This window comes from Homalodisca vitripennis, chromosome 3 (genome assembly GCF_021130785.1).
Source record: "Homalodisca vitripennis isolate AUS2020 chromosome 3, UT_GWSS_2.1, whole genome shotgun sequence".
NCBI lineage: Eukaryota > Metazoa > Arthropoda > Insecta > Hemiptera > Cicadellidae > Homalodisca > Homalodisca vitripennis.
The window spans coordinates 59563809-59589322 of NC_060209.1; the positions used below are offsets into that span (position 1 = coordinate 59563809).

The 25514-nt window shown below is 36.8% G+C and overlaps 1 protein-coding gene across 1 annotated transcript in view; it reads left to right on the top strand.

Moving 5' to 3' along the window:
* LOC124356962 (vesicular glutamate transporter 1-like) overlaps window positions 1-25514 on the top strand; it is a 52123-nt gene that overhangs the window by 3623 nt on the left and 22986 nt on the right. Inside the window, exons 2-6 of the mRNA XM_046808300.1 lie at window positions 16330-16480; window positions 17705-17941; window positions 22489-22663; window positions 23373-23515; window positions 24895-25015. Of these exons, the coding sequence (XP_046664256.1) occupies window positions 16330-16480; window positions 17705-17941; window positions 22489-22663; window positions 23373-23515; window positions 24895-25015 (827 nt within the window). The remainder of the gene's footprint in view (window positions 1-16329; window positions 16481-17704; window positions 17942-22488; window positions 22664-23372; window positions 23516-24894; window positions 25016-25514) is intronic.

Sequence of the window (25514 nt, forward strand, 5' to 3'; positions counted from 1 at the left end):
TTGCACTTTTGGGCCTTCCAGATTTTGAACGGTTTCTTATACTACCTGTCAATTCAAACCGTTGAACAGTTTTTATGACTGCTGTATGAGATATTGGATTCCTATCTGGAAATAAATCATTGAAGAAATCTCGCACTCCACGAAAGGACCTGACACAGTTACCATAGTCTCGTTCACAGTCAGTTAATTCCATTGCAGAATACAACACAGTTCTACATTTCAACACACTGCGGGTCTGTAGTCCACTTAGTAACAGACTGGAGTTTATTGTTCATCTAACGACCTTGGGAAACCCAACATTTCAAAACAAGAAAACATTTTCGTTAAGAGAAAGTGGCTGCTAGTTATCAGGAACTTCGACTGTTATTGCCATTCTAAAAGCTATGCAGTCCACTTACAAACGAATATGGAGAATTGATCACGATCACCATTGTCTTACTGTGCATTAAATAAACACTTATTGAAAAAAAAAAACATTTGATTAAATGTATTATTTGTATTGTTTTGCCTAACTTAGTTTTAACAGAAATACCAAATAAGATTCTAATGTTTTAAACAGTTGCCATTTTCGCTAGGGTGGTAATTTTGAGATGAAACTTGTGGCTACCTAAGGAAAAATGGCCTTAAAAATGAGGTGTAATTTATTATAGGTTTCCATAAAAACTTTTTACTGCATCCTCCTCAGGACGTCCCCTATCAGTGATAAGAAATTACATAAGGCACCAAAAGATAGTTAAAACCATAGTATACCCGTATACAAAATCTCAATTTTTTATTTAACCACTCAACAGATAAAATGGTGGTTGCACACATTTTCAACACTCAGTATATGTTTAAATTATATTGGACAGCTGTACTCTGGTTAGGAGTAAAACCAATACATTGCCAAGTTGAATAAAAAGTCGCTTTATTTTCTTCCCTCAATCAGTGCATATCCACCTAATTAGATAGGCTATTTTATTTGAACCGAAATGGAAAAAACACATCTAAATTAGGTAATCATCTTATATAATTCATAATACAGTGATAAATATATTAATTAATAATGCATTTAGACACATGGTGTGAATGGGGAAATATTCATTTTTTTAAACGACTAAAGTTAAATACCATAGAACAATATTTAAAAATTATTTTTCTACTAAGACTATTTGAACCTTTTCAATATATTTTAGGGGCAACCACCCGGTAGAAACATTTTATTGAAGAAGTTCGTGCGGTATTATATTATTTACCTGATATAGAATTCAGAAGTTTTTAAACCATCATTTTTAATCAATAATAAAATTTTTAAACACATTTTGCATAGTCAAGTCCTTAAAAACATGTTCAAATGACCAAATATTTTATTGGTTATAATTCGAATCAATAATGTTGCAAACGTATTATAATCAACAGTTTATAATTTTCAATATTAATTTAAATTTTTATATCTCTAATGAAAAAACTATTTAAAGTAAATACACATCGTTCAAAAGACGTATAAAATGAGATCGGGAACTCTTATTTAGACATACTCGTACACTGTAAATGTTTCTTTATTTGTTATACAATTAATCCGAGAAATCAATTTCCTACACTTCTCTCATGAAAGTGATATTGTTATTGAATGTTACACTATTATTAACAGTCAGATATTTAAACAGAAAACAACAGATAATCCAATCCTCAACTGCTCTAGCATTGTTTTTCATGCATTGCATTTCATACAAAAATCAAGTTTATCACCGCTTTTATCTCTGAAGGAATAAAAATTGATAATAGGCTGACTCGATAGATTGTAATCCCAAACTATCCCACTTTCCCTAGCCAAACTGCTGAAATCAACTGTTAGATCATGACTATCTTAGTCCTGTACTCGTAAAGCCATGTTAGTAGGAATAGCCCACACCGAGCATAAACATGGGCTCTTAAGGAGTTATTTTTAGCGCATGAATGTCAGCCCTTCTGCACCGCCTGTTTTGTGATCGGTCGGTCTATATCTGTTCGGCTTGGCGTGTATTGTCAGTAAGCCGTCATTGGCACATTAATGAGCTATTGGCGCGCATAATAGACGGTGCCTCGGGGGCGCCGTGCATCCGTGTCAGTGACGTGGCTGGTTGTGGTTTGACAAACGTGTCGCGCCTGGTGTCGTGATTTTAAAGGTGTGAGGACATCTCACGCTTGATAGCCAATGCACTATTTTACGATAGTTTTTGTGGTCTCGTGCACAGATGATAGTAGTGCAATCTGTTAGAGATGGGGCTGTCAGTGTGTACTGTCTGAAACAAGCTGCGTTTGTACCATTTTGTGACATATGCGCTTCTCCTAACCACTTGGGCTTCACACTAAACCGTGTCATTCTGATACATAGAGACCCCGGTTACATCCTTGGAACCTGTCAATGAAATAAGCGCAGATGCAATTTGGGAAATATTTTGCGGAATAATCCAGCCAAACGCAGCAGCTTCTATAACCTCTAGTGATATGTTCGTCGTATATTGTACAAGAGTGAACCTGCCTGTAGGTAGGGGTGCAATAAGAAGACCCGGATCATGCAACCGTTTAGCGAAGAATATAAAGCTAGAACAGGTATTATCGTAATTAACAATACCGACAATCTGTGTCTGGCTCGAGCTATTATAATAGGGAAACTCAGCATTAAAATACCCCTTAATTTATAGCTATACTGTAAAACAATGCTAGGATAAAGACATTTATAGCTCAAAAACTACTAGCCAAGGTCAGATTCGAAATTTTAGAAAAGGGAGCAGAAATACCGAAATTAGAAAAATTCCAGTCCTATTAAAACAAATGAAAACTCACGGTGTACAAGTATGACAATAAAGGCAGAGACGTGTATTACAGCGGTGATAATGACGATGTTTTACACAAAACTCAAGCTTATATTCCACAACAATCATTATAACGTCATCACAAGCCCAACTACCGCCTTTGCCTGTAAATATCTCTGCTTAGGTTGTCACGTACGTTTTGCCACAAGGGTCATCACAGAGTCAGCAATTCGTGTCATAAATGTCACACGATCTCCCCTCTTTGCACACTTGCTCACAGTGGGATGTGTTGCAATCTTTGTAATCATCATTTAAAAAATTAAACATGTTTCATCGCCCATTATTGACAAGTATGCAAAACGATTTAAAAGTGTAAGGATTGCGGTAAAACTATCTTTGTGAAAACTCGTAAGTCAGTGCTCATGTGTGGATAGGTGTTTTGCGAGATATGTGGGGATTTCATAGCATCTGATCACCAGTTTTATATGAAAGTATATCACGACAAACCAAAGATTAAAGACTTTCTGTAGATATTCTTTGACTTGGAAAACCAACACATGAGTGTTTTGAGAAAGGAAAAATCCTCCCTGTAGTAAACTTATACGTGTCTCAACAGTTTCGTTTAAAATGCATTAAAGGTAACGATTGCGACTCTTGTCTTATTGGATCCTGAACTAAAGTGTTCAAATTGGATCCTATCGGTAAGAATGTTAAGTTCAGCTCCTGTTCACCTTCCACTTAGTGCAGCATCTGGTCTAACGCTGTGACAGATTTGACTCCTGAAATCTGGAATCTACATCCATCTGAAGTTATCCAAAATCATCGGCGACGAAGAAGGTTAAAATACCAACTCTCTACATGGTTTCGACATCAGAGGCACTTTGACTACAAACAATTGTAATCAACTTATTTACATTCAAACACATAAGCCAATATTTAACACTTTTATTTTTCGTCAGGCCTTACGTTAGCAAGGCTATCTTCGTCAAACACATTACAAAAGTAAATACAAAAAGTCAATTTGATTTGTAATCACTTTGTATTTACTTTTATGATGTCTTACTAAGAGAGCCATGCTATCGAAAGGCCTCACAAAAATAAAAGTTTTAAATATTGGTTTATGTGTTTGAATGTAAATAAGTTAACATGTAGCCGGTACAAGCTCCATCTTCAAAAATTGTAATCAAGATGAAGAGTTCTCATTGTCTCATCAGGTACAAAATTAAGTGCACTACGATGTTTCTGAGACGATCTCAAATCACGGTGGAGCAACAGAGTTTTCTACACATAACGTTGGGCAATGGTGGGAAGGGTTGATTCAACCGCTTGTCTTGCTTTTAGACCAAACTTTTTAGTTACATACCATCGGATTAATTCCTAAAACACGGTTACCGCATGGTAGACACTCATTCGGCCGTTCCATTACAGTGGTTGTCCTGGGAAGAGGAACAACGAGGTATCACAATCAAACACGCATGACGAGGGAGGGAAACCAAAATTGACGGCCTTATAGTTGACGGTTTCGATGGAGAGTGTGCTTACGATTTCCAGGGCTGTTACTACCATGGATGCTCTAAATGTTTTTCGTGCAGTAGTGGGGAGCCTCTAAAAGAGGCCCATTCAGATACGCTACATCTCAGGTTTGAACTAACAAAGTATAACATTTCAAAATTGTGAGAAACGCCCGTAAGAAGTAGTCGAAATGTGGAAGTGTGAATGCCGCAGACTGAAGGAGGTCTGAAATTGACAAACTAAAACTCGCTTCCCATACTACGTAAAAAGTCCACTTGCTCGATCCCAGGGATGGATTCTTCAGAGGTAGGCTGAGAAATACAGAGACCTACCGCAAATGCTAAGAAGACGAAAGCATCCAGTACGTGTACGTCTATAGCCTGTACCAGTAAGTTTGCAAAAACGGTAGATATACATTTGTACATCCAGGCATTTATATCAGTGAGCTAGGGGAATGAGTGTTGATGGTATGATGAAGTGGAAAGTCCTTCCTCCCCTGGACCTTTATCACCGTGTGCTCCCGGAAAAAAACTGTTCGTAATATGCAAAACGGGTGGTAAAACTCAAAATCCAGAAAATTGTGATGATTACAGTCATGAAAGAGCTCTAGTCGGGACTTGGACAATGGACGATTTGAAGAAAGCAGCAGACAAGGGCTGCATAATTCTCGATATGTTAGAACTGTGGGAGTACAAGATGGCTACTTTCGACAATGGAGGTAAGATACTGACTTTATCAACAAGTTTTTAAAATTAAAGCAAGAAGCTTCTGGCTTTCTTTCATAGTGCAACACCGACCTAGATAAAACTAGTTACGTACAAGATTACTACGAACACGAAGTTATCAAACTAGATCCTACAAAAATTCAGAAAAACGAAGGTATCTGTTCATTAGCCCAACTCATTCATTGAACTCCTTCTGGGGATCATTCGGAAAGCGGGAGAACCTAACCAAGACATCTATAGTGTAGGTAAATGAATGTTTAAATTTAATTACTAAAATTTAAAACAGTAAAAGGGTCTGGAGCGACCCAATAACGTAGGAAGATTTGTGCACGAGGAGAGCACGCACGTCTGTAGAGAACGGAAGGTTTAGTCATTCTACCATTTAGTATCTTATTCCTCGAGAACCCAATGCATCTATCAGTGTGCTCACAGATGCTTTCAGCTTGAAGTTCATCAAATTCCTAAATTGGAAACATCTAAAACAAATTATAACTTTCTCGTTTGGCGTGTCAAAAATATGTCAATGCAAAGTTTATCGGGCTATCATTAGGTAAATAACTTGTGGTTTTCCGTGAAATGGCATAAAAATTGATTGATAAAAAAATGACCATTGTTGGGCAGTTGCCAGACGTTACCATATTCTAACTGAGACATGTATACACGAATTTGTTGTTCACTGTTTGAGACTCCCATCAACTAGTGTTAAAACTCGGCGTTCAGTTGAGAACTTTGACGTTACAAAGTGAAACTAGGCCTCCCGAGGATACTAACTATAATAAAAAAAACGTGCCGAGACCCTACCTCATGGGTGGTGTAGAAACTTGGGCCACTACAGGGAAGTTGGAAAAACCAGGATGAACAACTACTTCCAATTGTGCCAAGCTGTTGTTGTCTAAAAATATACATACACTGCTCTAACCAAACGATTGTCCTTACTGCAGCTACTTTCAAATGTACGTATGAATAATTCAGAATCGAATTAGTGAATGACAAAAAATGAACACACAAACAACTAAACACAACAAATTTTGTATCTAAAACAACTATACAAAATTCCCATAGGGGCACGCCTAAGACGTGAGCTTTAATCTCACACCTCCACAACCACTTGTTGCAGTTGCGGCTCTTTCCATTTGCGAGGATAGTTTTGAAAATGGTAGAAAGATCTGGTATTTTTCCAGGCTACATTGTTGTTAACTATGTACGTGTAGTCCATTTAAAACTGTTTCAAGACTTTTACAAGGTATATCGTGTTTCGAACAGACCATACTGAAGAAGGGCCTGAATGTTTTTTTGAATTGCTAATACAGAACTTTAAACTGTTGAATATTCTCTCAGTTTAATGAAGAGCCCCAAAGATGCTTGCTGTAATTAACCTATCCATTCCACGGAGCAATATCAATGTTTTTGAAACGTAGACACTGCAAAATTATTTACATTCTTTATAAGTACTACCAAGTAAACCATACCGCTATGTTCGTTTGATAGCTAAAGCTTTAGTGTGTGTTTCACTCATAACACCCTGTATAATATTCCAGGCCCTCTCTAACACAGTCGTTTTGCGTTATAGGATATCCCACACAAGAACGTTCTTGACATCCGTGTAAGTAGCATCGCCAGGGTTACTTACACGGGAGAAATGTCACCTCCAGGTCCAGTCCCACTGTCCTAATGTCACATAACAATAAGACTTCAGGTCGGGGTGTTTTGGCGGGAGATTGTTTACTTCTTTGCCATTCGAGTGGAATATGTGCAGTCCGCAACTCTCACCATTATTCCATCCTAAAGCACCACTTAGATTTCATCTTACGCTATTACGTGTTCTTAGCACTGATAACCACTGACATAATGACTAATACGGTGATGGAAACACCGCATACAGCTGACCAAGAGAGCAAAAGTGTTGGTTAGTCACATGATTCTCATCCCTCGCCCTCTATCTCTTTTTATCAATGGACGTTGTATCATAGCGGCAGTAGTGTTATGACTCCATATTGTAGTGATAGTGAGTGATGGAACTCGCTAATCTAAACGCATGCAGTTACTCAGACAACAATACCACTTATCAATAACACTATACACCGTGACTTCTAGACGATCATCGCTGGATAACGAAGATATTTTAGAGACAGTGATCATACACGTGATGGTTGTGGAGTTTACCATCTTTGTTAGTACGGAGAGCTACGGAATGCGGCGATGGTGCAGTGAAATTATTTCTAACGTGTCATATTAAAGACAGTGGTCATTTCATGCAGTAGCAGAGTCGTCCAACATATTGTATTTTTTTATGCAGAAAGCTATCAAATATTGCAGTGGCACAATATATTTATTTATGATATGAGAGGTTGCAATAATAAATAGAATGCTATACACAGATGATCGAAAGTTAGATATTGACAAACTCAAACATTCTGCCTAGTTGAGACCTGAGGGGGCAGTTGAAAACAGCGAGTTGCACTTAGTGTGAACAAAAGTATTATTTTTATAACTTAATGTTGAGAGACGCAGAACTGTGTACATTACAAGTTCACTGCTCATTTGGTGGCAGATTCCTATTTTGGGTGACGTTCTTTAATACAGATACCTTGGGGGCTGTTAAAACAGGACTAATCTAAGTGACTGGAAGTAACCAAAGCTTGTTCACGGTGACTAATAGGGGACAATGAGACATGATTTTAGGGGTCCTCCGATCTCATATGAATTCAAAGGAGTATCCGCTCCAGTTCTTCATTAATTGAATGCAGGGCGACAGACACTGCAGTTTGAATTTCTGCTTTATCCAGAGGTACGTACTACCACAACAAGTTGATGCTTGAGAAAGTGTTTTTATGGGCCGGCCATAAAGCGGTGGGTGATAGTGAAGTTTGTAGAAGGCGGATGCTGGGTGTGTCTCTTCGGAGACTATACGAGCGTGGCTACATCCTCTCGTAATCGGTCACATTGGAATGCATGGCGAGAGGAGATGCTGGAGCAGTGACAAGCACCGTCAAGCGCGAAGGCCAATATATACACATCAGATATGCAGGAATTCTTTTTGAAAATCAAAGACGTAATTGTTTTGCATCTGTGCATCACACCACTTGTTAAAGCACTCTTTGTCTTTCTCAGATATTTAGGTTAAATCTGGACAGTAAATTTCTTTGGTTGGCAGCAAGACGACGCAATTTTCCTACGCCTCCCTTTGTATTAAACAAATGAGAAAGTAGCCTTTTTCTGTTGTGATGGTAGATTGAAGGCTTTATGGAGTGCGGAAAGTACCATCGGAAAGTAATCCAACGACTCGATAAAACTAACGTTGTCTATTTCCATAAGTATCACTATGGTTCCCCTAGTGATGAGGTTTGGAGTGAACTTTGTCTCTTTTAGAAAGTATTTCAGGAGGAATTGAAAATCAAAACGTTGCCCTTTGTGAGCGACAACGCACACATCTTAGAATTTGTTCTTACCTCCATGATATGATCCATGAACTCACCGGTAAGATCCGATTTGAATATTTTAGTTTTGATCCTCCTGTTTTGGATCTCTTCAGATGGATGTTGATTCCAGATTCCAGGAGTCAAATCTGTCACAGCGTTAGACCAGATGCTGCACTAAGTGGAAGGTGAACTGTAACTGAATTTAATATTCCTACCGATAGGATCCAATTTGAACACTTTAGTTTAGGATCCGATAAGGCAATCGTTACCTTTAATGCATTTAAAACAGAACCGTTGAGGCACGTATAAGTTTACTACATGTAGAGAATTACTTATCCTGTCGGGTTTTCAAGTTAAAGGATATGTACGGAAAGTCTTGAGTCTTTGGTTTGTTGTGATCTACTTTTATATAACACTGGTGATCAGATGCTGTGAAATCTCCATACACCTCGAAAAACACCTCTCCATACTTGCGCACTGACTTAAGTATTTTCACAGAGGATATTTTTACCGCAGTACTCACGCTTTTTAAACATTTTGCGACAAACGTATCACTAGATGATATAGAATCCGCGTTTGACTGGATTATTCCGCAAAAATAACCCAAATAACATCTGCGCTTGTTTAATTGACAGGTTCGAAGGTTACGGGGCCGGGGTATCTATGTAACAGATTGACATAGCTTAGTGTGAAACCCAAGTGATCAGGAGAAACGCCTTCTTTACCATTTTCCACTAGTGACGTTAAACCCTATTTGAGGCAATCTATGTCAGTCACTTGAGTAGAAGGTCCTGATTGAATTGGAAGGTGGTCCTGTAGTCGTAAAGCCTGAACCTCTTGGCATACGTCACATCTGTGGAAATTACACGTACAGATTCCATTCTGAGCTATTAGACACAAAGTCAGAAATAGTTGAGCTATACAATTCATTGCGATATACGATATATTGAATGATTTTAGTAGATTATAGAAGCACATAATCGTCACATCTGTGGGGAATACACGTGCATATTCCATTATGAGCTATTAGACACAAAATAAAAAATTGTTGAGCTATACAATTCATTGCGATATACGATATATTGAATGATTTTAGTAGATTATAGAAGCACAATGGTTTAACACAATTAAAGTATACTGAGTATGTCCACCAAAAAAGTTAGGGGGGACTCGGATGGGCAAAAAATTCTTTTTTACCGAAAATAGTTTTTATGTGATTTTGTATTCCCTGTTTCATTCTTTTTCAGAAAATACTTCACTTAAGATTTTATGATAGTTAGTTCTTTTTTTATAGCTGTTTTTCTAAAGAATTGCAAAGAGATTTTGACGTGCAAGTACCAGAGAGCGATGGCCAATAAGGAGGCCTATGATCATAAAGATCATTTCCACCTGCCTAAAGTGGTAATGGACAAAATAAAACCAATATTTAGGGACTTGGCTTCACCAGACCTTCAAAGGAAATATTTACACGGAGGTACATAAAACCCTAATGAATCCGTCAACAACATAATTTGGTCTCGACTTCCTAAAGATACATTTATGCTAAGGTCAACCCTTGAACTAGGTGTATATGAGGCTGTTGCTTGCTTCAATCAAGGTAATATCGTGAGATGTTTAGCTTTAACAATTAGGCTACAAGCCTGGCAAAAATTTGGTCAGACAAATGAAATAGAAAGATGAGATCCGAATCCGACAAGCAGAAAATGCCATCGAGGAATTTAAAAAGAAGTGCCGGCAGAGGGCAAAATTAACCAAATTAAGACTGGAAGAGTTGCTTGAGGAAGAAGAGGATCCTGATAACCCAGCATATGCCCCTGGACACTATTAACTGTAGTTTATTTTTGTATTTTTATAGAGTTGGTTACAATGAACTTCAAATGCGTTTTCTGTAAAAACTATGTTTTTTGTTCGATAGGTACACTTTTCTAAAAAACTATTATAGGTAGCCTGTTGATTCTTTTTTTAATTTGTTCCCTAAGTAATAATCTACATTTTGAATACATATTATTGCCTTATGTTCAGTACTTAATTTTATACATCAGAGTAAATTGTAATTTTTTATGATATTTTTTGCATAAAAAGAAAAAATATGTCACACGTTTATATGAAAAGATTTTTTATAACCCTGTATTCAAAATGTTAAGGAAAGTACAAGAAGCAGAATAAAAAAAGAATTAACTGGCTACCATTTACAGTTTTTAAGATAATGGTACCTAAACTTCATCAAATTAACATTGCGGGGATAGGCCCATCCGACTCCCCTTAAGAAGTAGGTCCTTACCGCTCAAAGGTAACCGCTAAATTTAGAAACCGCCACAAAGCTATGCCCTCATATAAGTAAACGATTACTATGACAACCGTACAATTACACGATAGATTATGTGATATGTACATAACAGTCTAGTGGCGGCGTGATAGTTTTTCCTTAACACAGATCCAAGCGAGACTAGAGAGCACGCGAACGATTAGGTTATATATAGATCGCCACTGATTGGGTGATATGTTATTATTTACAATAAATGAAAGCGTAGTTTGTTACGATCATACAGAATTCAATATTCGGAGATCGCAGCGTTAAGCTAATCTGTCTATTTAAAGAACTTCCTGAAAGCCACCACTACAGTTATACATTCCTATGCCTCATTCAACAACTATGTGAAAACAGATAACACCTTCTCGCGCACTATACTGTTTTTATTATCAAGTGCTAATATTTCTACTAAGAAATCAATTCGCACAATCTCTGACTCCCAGAGGTTCTCAACATGCTTTTGCGGTGTCTGAATTGTGCCTGTTTTCAGACACTGTCACTAATGCGAGCCTACTATATCCAGTAAAGGTGCACGGCGCTTGAGACAGTACACTCTGTTAGCCACACCTCTAACAGATTGCACTACTACCATATATGCACGCAAAAGACCGGAAAAACTGCCGGAAAGACGCATTGGCTATTATGCGTGAGATGTCGTCCCACCTCTAAATCAGGCGCGAGACGTTGTCACACCATAACAGACCACGTGACTGACACATATGCGCGGCTCCACGGCATCGTTAACAATGCGCGCCAATAGGTCATCAAGATGCCAACGACGGCTTGCTGACATTGCACGCCAAGCCCGGACAGATATAGATCGACCGATCACAACATTGGCGATGCAGAAGAGTTGACATTCATGCGCTAAAAATAACTCCCATAAGAGCCCATGTTAATAATGCTGAATCTGGGATATTCCTACTCATGTTTAATTCTCAGGATTATCCCTTAACCATTTAGCTTGAAACTATCATTAATCCTGAACTCAAATTAATACCGAGTTCGTGAAGTCATTTTCTCTGGTCAAGATCAAATAATACCCATGACTACATTTAATAATTGTGCGCCCCTGTGCCTTTCGTCGTTCACAGGTATTCCATCCCTCTCCGTCCCTTCCCATCATCCACCAGTCAACCCCGTATCATCTGGCAGATACACATACAACCATTTACAACAACACAAAAGACACCAAGTTATGCTTTAATATACGATTACACTTAAAATATGTTTTACTTCGTGGTTGTCTTCTAAATTCAACCACCTATTCATGTTAGTTTTAATAGTAACTATATAATTTGGCATAGTAATGGTATCAGTTATATTTAAATGAAGGCCTTTTTTACATAATGGATATCATTCTGGAAATGCAAGTCATTGATTCACTAGGATAGCAGAGACTATAAACGTGACATTTTAGCATTAGTTGTTAGAAAATATGTTTAAGGTCAAGGCAAAAACTATCGCCAATGATAAGTAAAAGTTCTTATCTAAATAATTCTACTAACTAGTCTTATCAGAACAATTGCTACTTTCACTCTTAGCCTTAACAGATACAGTGTTTCTATTTTTAAAGATTTATCAATAGGTTTTAAAACTAGGAAGAAGTTGATCATTTTATGTAGATCACTTCAATATAGAATTTGTTCTGAAATGAAAAAGAAGTTGAAGGTGAATTATTACCAATTTAATCCAACTGAACTCGTAAATTCAAAGTGGTAGTGCGAACAGATAAGAGTTGAGCCTCGTGGCTAGTGTTCTTGCACGTTGGCACTCGCTATAGAGTCGAGGTGCCGCCAAGATAGACTATCACACTCACAGCCACAGGCCAACGGGCTCTAGGGAGTTTTCTCGCCCGCAGCTCTCATGCATGTCCCGAGAAGAGACCCGCCATAGAGTCGAGGTGCCGCCAAGATAGACTATCAAACTCACAGCCACAGGCCAACGGGCTCTAGGGAGTTTTCTCGCCCGCAGCTCTCATGCATGTCCCGAGAAGAGACCCGCCATAGAGTCGAGGTGCCGCCAAGATAGACTATCACGCTCACAGCCACAGGCCAACGGGCTCTAGGGAGTTTCTCGCCCGCAGCTCTCATGCATGTCCCGAGAAGAGACCTGCTATAGAGTCGAGGTGCCGCCAAGATAGACTATCACACTCACAGCCGCAGGCCAACGGGCTCTAGGGAGTTTTCTCGCCCGCAGCTCTCATGCATGTCCCGAGGAGAGACCCGCCATAGAGTCGAGGTGCCTCCAAGATAGACTATCACACTCACAGCCGCAGGCCAACGGGCTCTAGGGAGTTTTCTCGCCCGCAGCCCTCATGCATGTCCCGAGAAGAGACCCGCCATAAAGTCCACGAGTCGCGATGATAGACTGTTACACTCACAGGCCAACAGGCTCCAGGGTGTTCCTTCGTCCGCAGTACTCGCTTCTTGGTTATTTTCACTTACTGGCGAGATGATGTTTCGGTACTTTCTAATTCAACATGTCTGCAATCTCCTGTAGTTTGGTGAGTTGTCTTGGCGCTGGGGATAGCAAAATGCAATGTTTCGGGACACTTATACAATTAAATGCATGGAATTCAGTGTTTTGACTGTGAAATTATACCATACCAAAAGTTATTTGACAGTTACCTTGAAACTAAGGTTTGCGTAATTTTATCTGTTGCCTCATCTCTTTGCCTTTTTATTTTTACAGCTGAAATCTCACACAGGATATTAAAATACTTAACCACAGTTCTCTGAGGATTCTTTACTCTTTCGACTACAAGACACCGAAATTCTAGCTGTTTTATACGCGCAACGAGTTTGTCTTTAGTTTTCAAATACTCGTAATCGGTTGAGAAATTCCTCTGATAGAGTTAATTCTAATAATAATGTAGACGAGGACAAAGATCTAATAGACTGTATAGGGTTAGTTCCATTTTCAAATGTTTAGTGACGCGTTGACTTTGGCATTTTCATACTGGTTTGAGGACATTCATTTTACAACCACACACGGTTTGCCCTATTTTGTTTCTTCAACGGTAAAGGCCATGTTTAGTTAGTACTCTGCAGATTCAATTTTTAGTTCATATAAATATTAAAATAAAAAATAACAAATCAAACGTCGTCGAATTATATAAAACCATGTATGGATAAAAACTTAATGTGATATTAACATTAATGAACTAATTGTAATTCAGAACCAAAAGCAATATGAAGCTAGATTATCTCCCAGGGATTCAAGTACAAATTTTAAAGAGGTAAATAAACATTTAAGAGTCCATAAGCAAAAGTCTAATCGCTGCCAATTATTGTACTTGAACCATGGCCTGCTCCTGATTGGAGTCAAACGATCCTGCCACTTCTGTGAGAGTTATATGTTATACAGCAGTTGCTCTTCATACCACGGACCGTGCGGAACCACACTATGGCCTTGTTCTTCTGTAGTGTGGTCAGTAGAAAACGTTGAGGTTAGGTAACATTTTCTGCAGATATGAAAATATTCACGTCACGTCGTTATGTTAAAAATTAATAATGATTAAGTGTTCATCGAAGTAAAAAATAGGCTTTCAACGTTATAAACATACAGTCAACATAACCTGTAAGAAGTGCAACATATAAATTCAACTAAATACGGAGCAATAAACAAAAGTATTTATGGCCGTCCAAAATAAGAACTGTAACTTTAAGAGCTTCATCACATGACGAACGCCGAATTTTTTAACTACCCGCTCAAGAATAAAGGTTTATAATGTAATTGACATCAACTTGTATTCGAATTCTACAAAAATTATAAAACCGAAACACTCAAAAACATTACACGTATAAGTATTTAAAAAAAATTGTCGTAATCGAATTACACGATTCCGAATTTTGTGTTTTATAGTTGCAGTTACTTGAAAAGCGCCAAAAAGGTGACGTTTTTCACTGCTATCGAAATAAAAAGTGAATACTATTCTTTGAAACTGATCTGCTGTATATACTTTAACACAGAAATAAATGAAGTTAAAAGTTAAATGTAATTTACTTTAATGCATATCTATTAGTGAGTTCGTAGTTCATGTTTATACTTTGGTATCTATACTTTGTGATCCGATAAGATTAGTGGTATGCGGCGCTAGAACATCTAGAACAACATACACAAACCTATTTACGATTTGATGCGGACGCTGCCCTCTTTTACACAACCTAGCCTGGCATCATGCAACAAATAAAATGATACTTTGTGTAGTGATAGTTTATTAAGAACATTATATCTTTCATTAGTTCATAGTAGGTTAGAATACGGAATAGTGTGTTGGGGAGGCACATATGTCTCAAACTTAAAACCTATAATTACAGCACAGAAAACGTTTATGAGAATAATAACTAAAAGTAATCGATTTGAACATTCTTTCCCAATTTTTTGTTCCTTAAAAGTTCTTCCTTTAAGATATATTTATGTATATAAGGTACTAAACATTTTTTTCTTAAGAAGTAGAAACTGTAGGGAAAATTATGAGTATATTAACAGACTGCGTAGTAATAAAAATGTGTTCGTACCGAAGCCAAGAAACACATACTTTACAAAATCATTAAATTTTTTAGCACCTACATTATTTAACAAATTGCCAAACAACATAAAAGATTTAAGTAATATAAATGTTTTTCTTAAAAAATTAAGACTATGGTTGTTTACAGTTCAGAATATTGAAGATTTATTGTTTTATATTTGTAATTAGTTGTTTTAGTTTTCCCTCCTACTTTACTCCACTGTAATTTGCTTTACTTACTGTATATTGCCCTATATTATAATTATTATAGTTATGATAAGTATTATAGTTATTAAATCATAAATTCTCTCAATAAGTATTTAAGTAGTTTTGTCTAATGATTTTGTAAGTTCATATTATAAATTGTAGTAGTTTGGAAGAGTAGTATTTATTGTATATTTGATTGTGTATTATAGATTTAAGTATAATTACTTTATTTTTGTTTATATAATTTAGTTGCCATTTGAACGGTGATATTTAAATTTGCAGTAAAGCCTCCAATCAGGCTAAGCCTTGGAGGATTAAATATTTCTCATGATATACCTATTAAATGTATGTATGTATGTAAGGTGTTGTTTGAGAAATAAATTTCTTTCTTTCTTTCATTACAAAGCGTATTGTAATTATTTTAATACTTTGTAATTAATTTAATATGGATATAAAAATAATATTTAAAAATTTTCCGTGCCTCAAATCTGTCCACCCTGTGCGTCAGCACATAATAGCACGTGCCTAAATACGGGCCAGCGAATATCTGTTTTTGGTCCTGACCAAGCGTTAATCTCGGGTTCGTGAGCTGCTTAGGAGCGGAGGGGGTATGTCCCCAAGTTTTTTAAGGTTGATCTTCGATTTCCGATGGTATGAGGATTGATGCTGCTTACCATATTTTGAAGCAGTGAAAATGCCAACGTTTTAAAATACATTACAAGATAAAAGCTTGTGATAACAGTTATTTTTATATTGAAGTTATATTTCTCCAACTGCATTAACTAAACAAACAGTATCGTCCAGTTGAAACTAACCATTATTTAGTGATTTCTTCACTTTTAAGATTTGTTCTTATATTGTGTTGCAGGCCCACGGGGTACAGAAGACGTCACCTAGTAGCACTCCTCGCGTTCCTTGGGATCCTTATCGAGGACAGCCTCAGGTCCGTTTTTGTCTACACTATCGATCCCATGAAAACTCCTTACAAAGTCACCCTGGGCAACGGAACAGTTGTGGAGGTGAGCCATCAGCCATCACAAAAATTTAGTAGTGTTCTGTGTTGAAGTACGAAATTCAAAGTGTTTGAGGTAGGATTCTTTTCTTAGAGAAGAGGAGTGGGCTAAGAGATATTTAAGAATACAAGCCCTTTAATTTTTAAGCTCTTCAAATTATGTTTCGTGGCTTATCAAACAAAATACGATTGCCAAAGTTGGATTACTTTTGTTAATTTTAACAGATATCGTTTATGTTTCCTACTGTGGTACCAAATATGTAATGAGGATGGAATGTCCGATTGTATTAATTTGTCCCCTATAAAAAATTATTTATAAAGAATGCCATATTGGCGTTGAAACTAAATCAAAGAATAGAGTAAAATAGAACAGGAATTTTCGCTGCATTGGCCCTAGATCAGCTATTGATATATATATATATATATATATATATATATATATATATATATATATATATATGATATTTCTCTTTGCTGTTAGCCACATGTTAAAAAATTTCTGTTTATTTATTTATGTAAATTTTTATTTATTTACTTATGTTAATTTTGTTTGCTGTGTTATTTTTTATTATACCTTTTTGAAAACGGCAAATGGCGAAATATTAAAGGAAATATTATACCGAGAAGTCTAATAATTGTTATTATATATAAGTTGCATGACAGTTACTAAAAAAATTCAACTATATGAAATGGTAGGATAACTGGTCTTCTTATGGCCAGATTTACATTACTAATTTTTAGTTGGCTAAATTTCTCTTTAATTTCTGACTAAATGTATTTTAGTTTAATATAAAGGACAATATACAGGTGGTTTCTTAGGGAGATTCTCAGGATTCATTCCAAAGGGCTCCTTCAGAGCAAAACCATTCTTATTGTAATACAAAATGGATCTTCTGACAACTAACAGAAAAGTTTTACTGAAATTATAATTAGATTTACAAACATACGCTGCAAACTGATTTTACCTTTGATGTATGGTGTGACAGTGGACGATCTAAGGATGTAAATTTGTTAGAATACCGTATCATTCCATAATATTGAATCACAAAAGTTATTGAAATATTTGTATTCTACTTAATTTAATAAGAGTTTTTTTTTAATTTGTTTAAGGAACTGTACAAAAGTAAATGTGTGGTACTGTGATTAAACAATCCCATACCAATATTGATCCAAGCGTTGACACAACTCTGTTCTTATTTATAAATCTCCTTTTGTGTGCTTCTGATTTCAGAAACAAGACTTTACACTTGACTTTGATGAAATATCAAAAGTAACTCGCGCCTCCTTCTTTGGATATGTCGCCACCCAGATTCTAGGAGGGTGGCTAGGTGCCTGTTTGGGTGGCAGTCGAGTGTTCGGTGTGGGGGTGGCCTCCACAGCACTGTTTTGTCTTGTTACGCCTTTTGTGATCCACACTGGTGTGGCCAACTTACTGATAGCCATCAGATTCTTTCAGGGTCTCTTTGAGGTATGTCAGGATAGCTAAGTTTATATATTGAAAATTGTTATCAGTTTTTTTATAAACTTTTCCATTACCATATCGTAATATATCCATTTTACACAAATTCAATTACAAAATATAGTAAGGAATTCAAAACAGAGTTTAAGATCCAACTAGTAATGAAGTTAGCAACATAGCCAGAGCAGACGACATTACCAGCCGTAGCCGAGAAAGGCTCGGGACGGCTATCGGCCCGACTAATACTGTGGGGAACCTAAATATGCGCTCCTTTAAACACGGGTTTCGAGGAGATGTCATCATTTCTAGATGACTTTTATTTGGATTTGTTTGGAGTATCAGAAACTTGGCTCAGTCCCAGCACCCCTTCTGACCATTACGAGATACCTGGATACACGCTTTTGAGAGCTGACCGAATAGTAGGAGCCGGAGGAGGTGTGGCTCTTTACATTAAAGAAGGTTTGACTTTCGAGAGAAAGAATATACCTAGCGTGGATCCAGGCATAGAATTTATCTCTGTAGTCCTTAAAATAAGGGGTAATTAAGCTCGCCGTTGCCATAGTGTACAGGCCGCCTAGTGTTTAGTAGCACCTGCCTCGACTCCTTCTTTCCAGGCACTGTTTGTGGACATCGCAGTTGAAGTGGACTCAGTCATATGCTTGGGTGATACTAACATCAATATGTTGTCAAGTCACTGTCAAGAAGTCAAACATCTTCGGTCGCCTGTTAAAAATGACAAATAGCGTACAACACATAACGGAACCTACTCGAGTTACTGCCACATCAATCCACACTGATAGATCATATAATAACAAATAAAGCGACTCACCTTGAAACGTGTGGGTGATTGATGTTTCGAGTATTTTGGATCACAGGAAATATGAAAATTACTGACCATAAACTCATTTACTGCAGTCTAATGTGTGTAGAAAAGAAAAAAAAAACCGTTGCCAAGTTTGTAACATATAGAGATTTTTCAAAGTTTGACATTGAGGGTGCATTAGCCAGGCTGAGTAAAGTAAAATGGAATGTACCTATGAAATGACGGAGGTGAGATGTATAAATAGTTTTTATTGCTTCAAATGTGTAGAAAGTAATTTTTTTGATTCTTTGGCACCCTTGGTGACAAAAAGAATAACGAAGAAGAAAGCACCATGGAAAAATAAAGAAATTATTGACTTAACAAATTTGAAGAATAAGTTACGAAAAAAATTTGCAAAGACTAAAACAACAGAGCGTGATTGGATAGAATATAAAAATATTATAAATAGATTAAACGGTGTTGTACGCAAAGAAAAAAATAATTTCCTTGTTTGAAAAACTGACTGACTGTAAGGATTCTAAGGGGTTTTGGACGTGCCTGAAGCAGAGTGATATAGTGAAGAAAAAGAGCAAAAACCACCTCCCAGCAGATATAAAATGTGAATGAAATAAATAACTATTTCTCAAAATATGGGATCCTTTTATGAAGCAGACGAAGAACTGATAAACAACTACTATCGACAGACACGTGGGGCCTTGGTCAATAATTTTTTGTTTTTAGAAGAATATTTAGAGGACGAAGTAAAGTCGGCTATAAATGAGATCACCTCCAGGGCAGTTTGGAGTAGATGACATAAGTATTTTAATGATCAAAAGCCGTCAGTCCATATGCCATTGGTGCTATCACCCACCTAATGAACAAATCTTTGTCAACTGGTGAGTTTCCCAAAGAGTGGGAAAACAAGTATAGTTCACCCTTTGTCAAAAAAACCTAACCCGAAAGATGTCAATGACCTGAGGCCAATATCTATACTACCAGCTATGTCGAAAGTCCTTGAAAAATTAGTAACTAGACAAATTGTTGAATACGTAAACGCAGAAACGATTGCTCCCTAAACTGCAGTCAGGATTCAGAAGAAACCATAGCACCTGCACTGCGTTGATGAATATGTTTGCAGACTTGTTTGAGGCGAGGGATAGAGGCAGGTGTAGCTCTGTAGTTATGCTTGACTACTCTCAAGCCTTCGACTCCATAAGCCATGAATTACTGCTTGCGAAATTAAAATATCTGGGCTTTCAGGACGATGCAATTACCTGGTTAAGTCTTATTTAAAAAACAGAGAACAGTGACTAAGATGGGTTCCGAAGTCTCACATCCCCTCGAGAAATCGAGAGGAGTGCCGCAGGGAAGTTGTCTGGGCCCTCTTTTGTATACCCTTTATACAGCCGACCTACCCGATTGTGTGCGTCACTGCAACGTGCATGCGTATGCAGATGACTGCCAATTGCATCTATCTTATGAGCTGAACTCAATCGACCCAGCTATTATGGCAGTCAATTCTGATCTTTTGAGAATAAGTCAATGGTCGATAAGGCACGGTCTCAAATTGAATGTTGACAAATGCACAGTAATCCATGTTGCAAACCTCCCACCATGATCCAACGTGTCGTTGAGGCAGCTGTGCAAGTCAAACTTGGTGACGAGTTGCTAAAGGGTGAGTGACGCCTGTCAAGACTTTGGGCGTGGTGCTTGACAGTGGTCTCACCTTCTCTGACCATATCACTTATGTTTCTCAACAGGCTTTGGGGAGGCTTAGGGGTCTGTACAGATACCGAACCATCCTACCAGTTGCAGCTAAGCTCCAACTGGTACAATCAATAATTCTTGTCAGAGCTATATTACTGTTTTTCCCTGCATACGGCAATAGCATCACGCATGATGAAATGAGCCGTATTCAAAGACTGCAGAACGCAGCTGTCCGTTTTGTTTTCAGCCTCCGTGGACGGGAGCATGTGTCTGCATTTCGGGATGCTGCCGGACTTTTGCCAACACAAGCCCGTGTGCAGGATGCAGACTTGCACTCTAGTCCACCGTGTGCTGGCGGCGCGGGAGCCGTGGTACCTGGTGGATAGACTTGTGACCCGGGGGGGAGGTTGCTCTCCGCGTACCCGACAGGACGCGCTACAACTGCATTTTGCAAGGGTTAGGCTTGAGGTGGGAAGGAGAGGGTTCTCCTACTTTCGGGCCTAAACTTTATAATGATCTCCCCTGTGACCTCAAGCAGCTATCGGTCTCGCTTTCAAAAAGAGACTGAAGCAATATCAGTCTCACACATGTATAGATAGTTTATTTATTTGTTATTTCATATGTTTTGATATTATTTTGATTGTGTGTTAATTTTACTTTCTTACTCTTGTTGTCAGTTTTTGAATTTGTGTTGAATATGTTTTAATTGTTATTTTTAGTGTAAGTTCTTTGACTAGGAGTTGTGCTGTAAAGCAGTATTGAGCTGATGTGTCACTCGTCAATAAAGGCATTTTTTTTTTTTTTTTTTTTTTTATTTAAAAGACAGATTTTATGCACCAAGGCCTACAACTCGATAGAACCTGGTGCAATGAATCAGGGCTGCAGTTCAATCGATAATCGGAAAAGAGGTCCTAGGGGCTATATAATTATAGGTTTATAGGTTATATAGGTTTCAGGGTATAATTCTGTTTGGAAAACAATGGATTACAATTTGAACATCTGTAAATAACGTTAGTTGAATAACATAATTTTGGAATAAAACAGAATATAGATTGTTGTAGGAATAATAACTACTTAAATTTCAATATCTAAGAGAAAAAGTTTCAAAAATTAATTTACTAAGTATCTGCGGAAAATTCAAAAGATTAAACAATGTAATGCAAAAAAATATCATGAAAATTATAATTTTTGGCACTATTTTGCAACAATAATAAGATAACAACAAATTTTAAATACAATAAATGTTAGTTTATATGAGAGCTATTGATAGGTGTAATTAAAACTATACCTTACTATTTTATTTTCCAAAAGTTAGAATAAGAGTTCGCAATATCCAAAGTTATGGAATTTTTAAACATTGGGACTGTGCAGAAAAGTGACTATTGTAACATATGTTTAGAAAGAGTACTTTTTTGGTAACCTTCAATAAAAATGGGGATTTGCTACAATATTTAACGAAGTAAAAGTAAAATAGGAACAAAAAGACGGTGACACCTTACAAATTTGACATTTCTTTATCTACTCTGTACACAAGAAGTAAAATAATGAAAACTTGAAAAACAAGATAATTATGGTAAAATTAGGTATGTTTCGATCTACCTTTAGATTTGAAAATATTTAAAAAATGATGCCTACCCCACCTAAAAATCCCATTTTAAGGGATTTTTGGGGAATAAGAATTATTTTCCTGAATTTTTTGAATCGAAATATGGGGGTTTTGTTAAAACAAAGAAAGTAGGTTTATCAATTCAGTCGCTATAGGACATCGTGGTCTGCCTGCACTGTATAGATATTGTTATAACACGTCTTTATTAAGAACCTGACAGTTCATTCTTAAAACTGTGTCATTGCACACCTCTCCCTGCGTTCGATAACGCTTGATACTAGAAATTTGAAACTTAGTACATAGTTTCCTCTTATTTTAAGGAAGACATTTATTGTTTTTATGGCCAGAGGGCAGTATCAGTGCAAAGAAGTGACATGAAAACTTCTATTCTTAAAAGAATTTCTATAATCGCCTGTGAACTAATCTTTATGCCTGTGTCAGGGTGTCACTTACCCGAGTATTATCGCCGTCTGGTCTCGATGGGCGCCTCCCCAGGAGCGGGCTCGCCTGGTTACCACCGCCTTATCAGGCAGCTATTTTGCTATCGTAGTCACCCCCCCAGTTTTACGCCTCATCGTCAAAACCCTAGGCTGGTCGTACGTCTTCTACATTACAAGTGAGTTAAACAACTGACATGCCTTTTCTTCTTTATTTCACCAATTTCCTAGGGTAGAATCCTATGTAGGGTTAGAATCCTTTTTAAATAACTGAAACAAAAATAATGACGAGAATTGCTGGCTATAGGGGTTCTAATGGTTTTTGAATGTAGTAAGGAGCCTTCCGCTCATGCCACATTGTTGTGAAAAACTACCCGATGTTCAGATATTGTCAAGGAATTATAGTTGTGGATTAAAAAACAAATTGTCAAACAAAGTCAAAACATAGTGATTGCAGACAATTTATACATAATTAATGCAGCAGAGGGATTGCGCCTTAAGGGAGGTAAATGTAGATAAGCAGGGAACCTTAAATAATACAATTTATAAATGTTATTAAGATGACTAATTTAACAAGGAAACAGTGTTATACACAACCAAAAGTAATGTAAGTTTTTACTAAATAACAAATTTTTTTACTTTATAGCTGATTTTATTTAAAACAAGCCCAAAAATGTACTTGCCTGAGTGATTCGAAATTATACTCTATTCAAATTATGCATCACGAACACGAAAAATTTAGACCTGAACATATTTACCATAAGTTTATAAAGTATAAACTAAAGTATATAAAGTATACCTTAGTTTATAAAGTACTGTACATGCATATTTGAATTGTTTTCAAATTAGTATTCATTCATATTTAAGTATAATGTTTAATGTTTGTAGGTATAATCGGGTTAATATGGTTTGCTGTTTGGTGGACTGTGGTGAAGGACAAACCGGAAGACGACCCTCACATCTCCACAGAGGAACTAAAGTACCTGAGAGACAATCTCGACTGTGGACCTAATGACTATATTCCTAAACATGTAAGTAATGGTACTGTTTCTTATTAGTGAAGTCTATTACTTAAGAGACGAAACAAATTTGATTTCTGTCTGTCCGTCTGCATAGTACCTTGAGAACAAACTGACGCACGGACTTGAAATTTTGCATGAAGCTTCTACTTCGAGCCTAGTCATGTAGTGTGCCACTCCATACGATTTGGCTCAGCATTAGTAAATATTTTTACTTTGGCTTTATATGTAGCTATGAGACAGCGAGAAAATTGAATAATAAAAATAAAATAACTTAGTTAACAGATTACGACCATATAGGATTCTAAGAAGTAACACAGTTGCACATCTAGCATAATTATCCGTAACATATTTTGAAAACAGTTCAGTCATCTACAGACTTTACATTTTGCATGATACTTCATTTCTTCATAGCTTTGAAAGAGAGTTGTACAAATTTATACCTGCATGGTTCTCTGAACACCACACAGGACATGTGAAGAATGAAATTTTCTATAGACTTGGAATTTGGATGCAATCTCAGCAATGCCTGTTGCGTTAACACGTGGTATTGCTTTTCATATGTTACTTTATATTTTGTTGTTTTAATTAGATGTTTTTTATTAATGCAAAATGTGTTGATAACATAAAAGAGTATAAAGTAATAGAAACTGCTATGGCATCTCATTTTTGTTGTGTTTTAGCAGTGTAAAACTGGAGGAAATTAATTCATTGAGAACAAATGAGAACACAGATGCTTGCGTTTAAAATCTACTGTAGAACATTCTTTCCTAATTTTCACTATATACGTATATTTTGTACAAGTATATACTTACACACAATACATTACACTTAACAGCATATTGTAACATTAACACAATAATAACAACCTCCATAAAAGAGGCAACGACAAGACAAAGTTTTGGCGGCAGTTGATGTATTGAGCCATACAATTGTCAGTAGAATGCAGTGTCATAAGGAACAGGAAGTGCTGTTTTTAAAACCTGAAAACACACAGAGTCGAATAGATAATTTAGCGTTCGTCGTCTCAGACCTGTCGTGTTGCCAACACATACTAGAACAACACAGTCGACGGGTGGCTACTCACAATGATGTTTTGAAGGCTTACTCTTGGTTGCTGACATTTTTTTGTTTTTTTTTAAATTACCTTACTATAATATTTCCCATAAACACTTTGACAGATTTTGAAATGAGAGATGTTTATTTTAAAATTCCCCATCACAATTCCAAAGCATTGAATTAAAGGACCCTGGATGTAAACCTTAATTTTAGAAAGCAAGACAAGTGTATAAAAATGTGCATCTAACAAATTTTAAAAATAAAACAAAGATTATATACACATCCAAAACATCTTTTTCCAAGGAATTGAGCAACATTTGACTGTTATACAGATTATATATCCTTGGGACAAGTTCGTCACGTCGATGCCTGTATGGGCCATAGTTGTGGCTCTCACCTGCATGTGCTGTTGCTTCAATACACTGATAATTATGCTGCCGATATTCATGAGAGGTATCAACTTTATTAAATAGCTGCATGTAGTAAAAGGATTCACTATAATTACTATTAAAGTAGGACAACTTAGTTTGAACGATGGAAATAACAAAACGTATCCTCCACCGAGGGTTATATTATGATGTACATTCAATGAATTGGAAACTATTTTATTTAAATGGACAAAGTTATGGTTATGGAAATTTCTTAAACTTAACTTATATAATTAAAAATAGAAATAAAATTGGATACAAGGCTGAAGAAATTAATATTAAAGCAGTAATTAAATATGGTTCTTAACACGTTCTCGGCTAGTACACGTGATCCTTCACAACTGCCGTCGTGTACCCGATCCGATGGGTACACACCAGTATTTCGTAAAATGTGTCGTGTGCCTGTTGGGGTACACGTTGCTATGTATTTCCTTAATTAGTTTTTATTGTTTGCCTGTCTTGGTGGATTTTAAATTTATTCCCGCGCTTAAATAAATACCTAAGATTATCGTATATCACGTTGA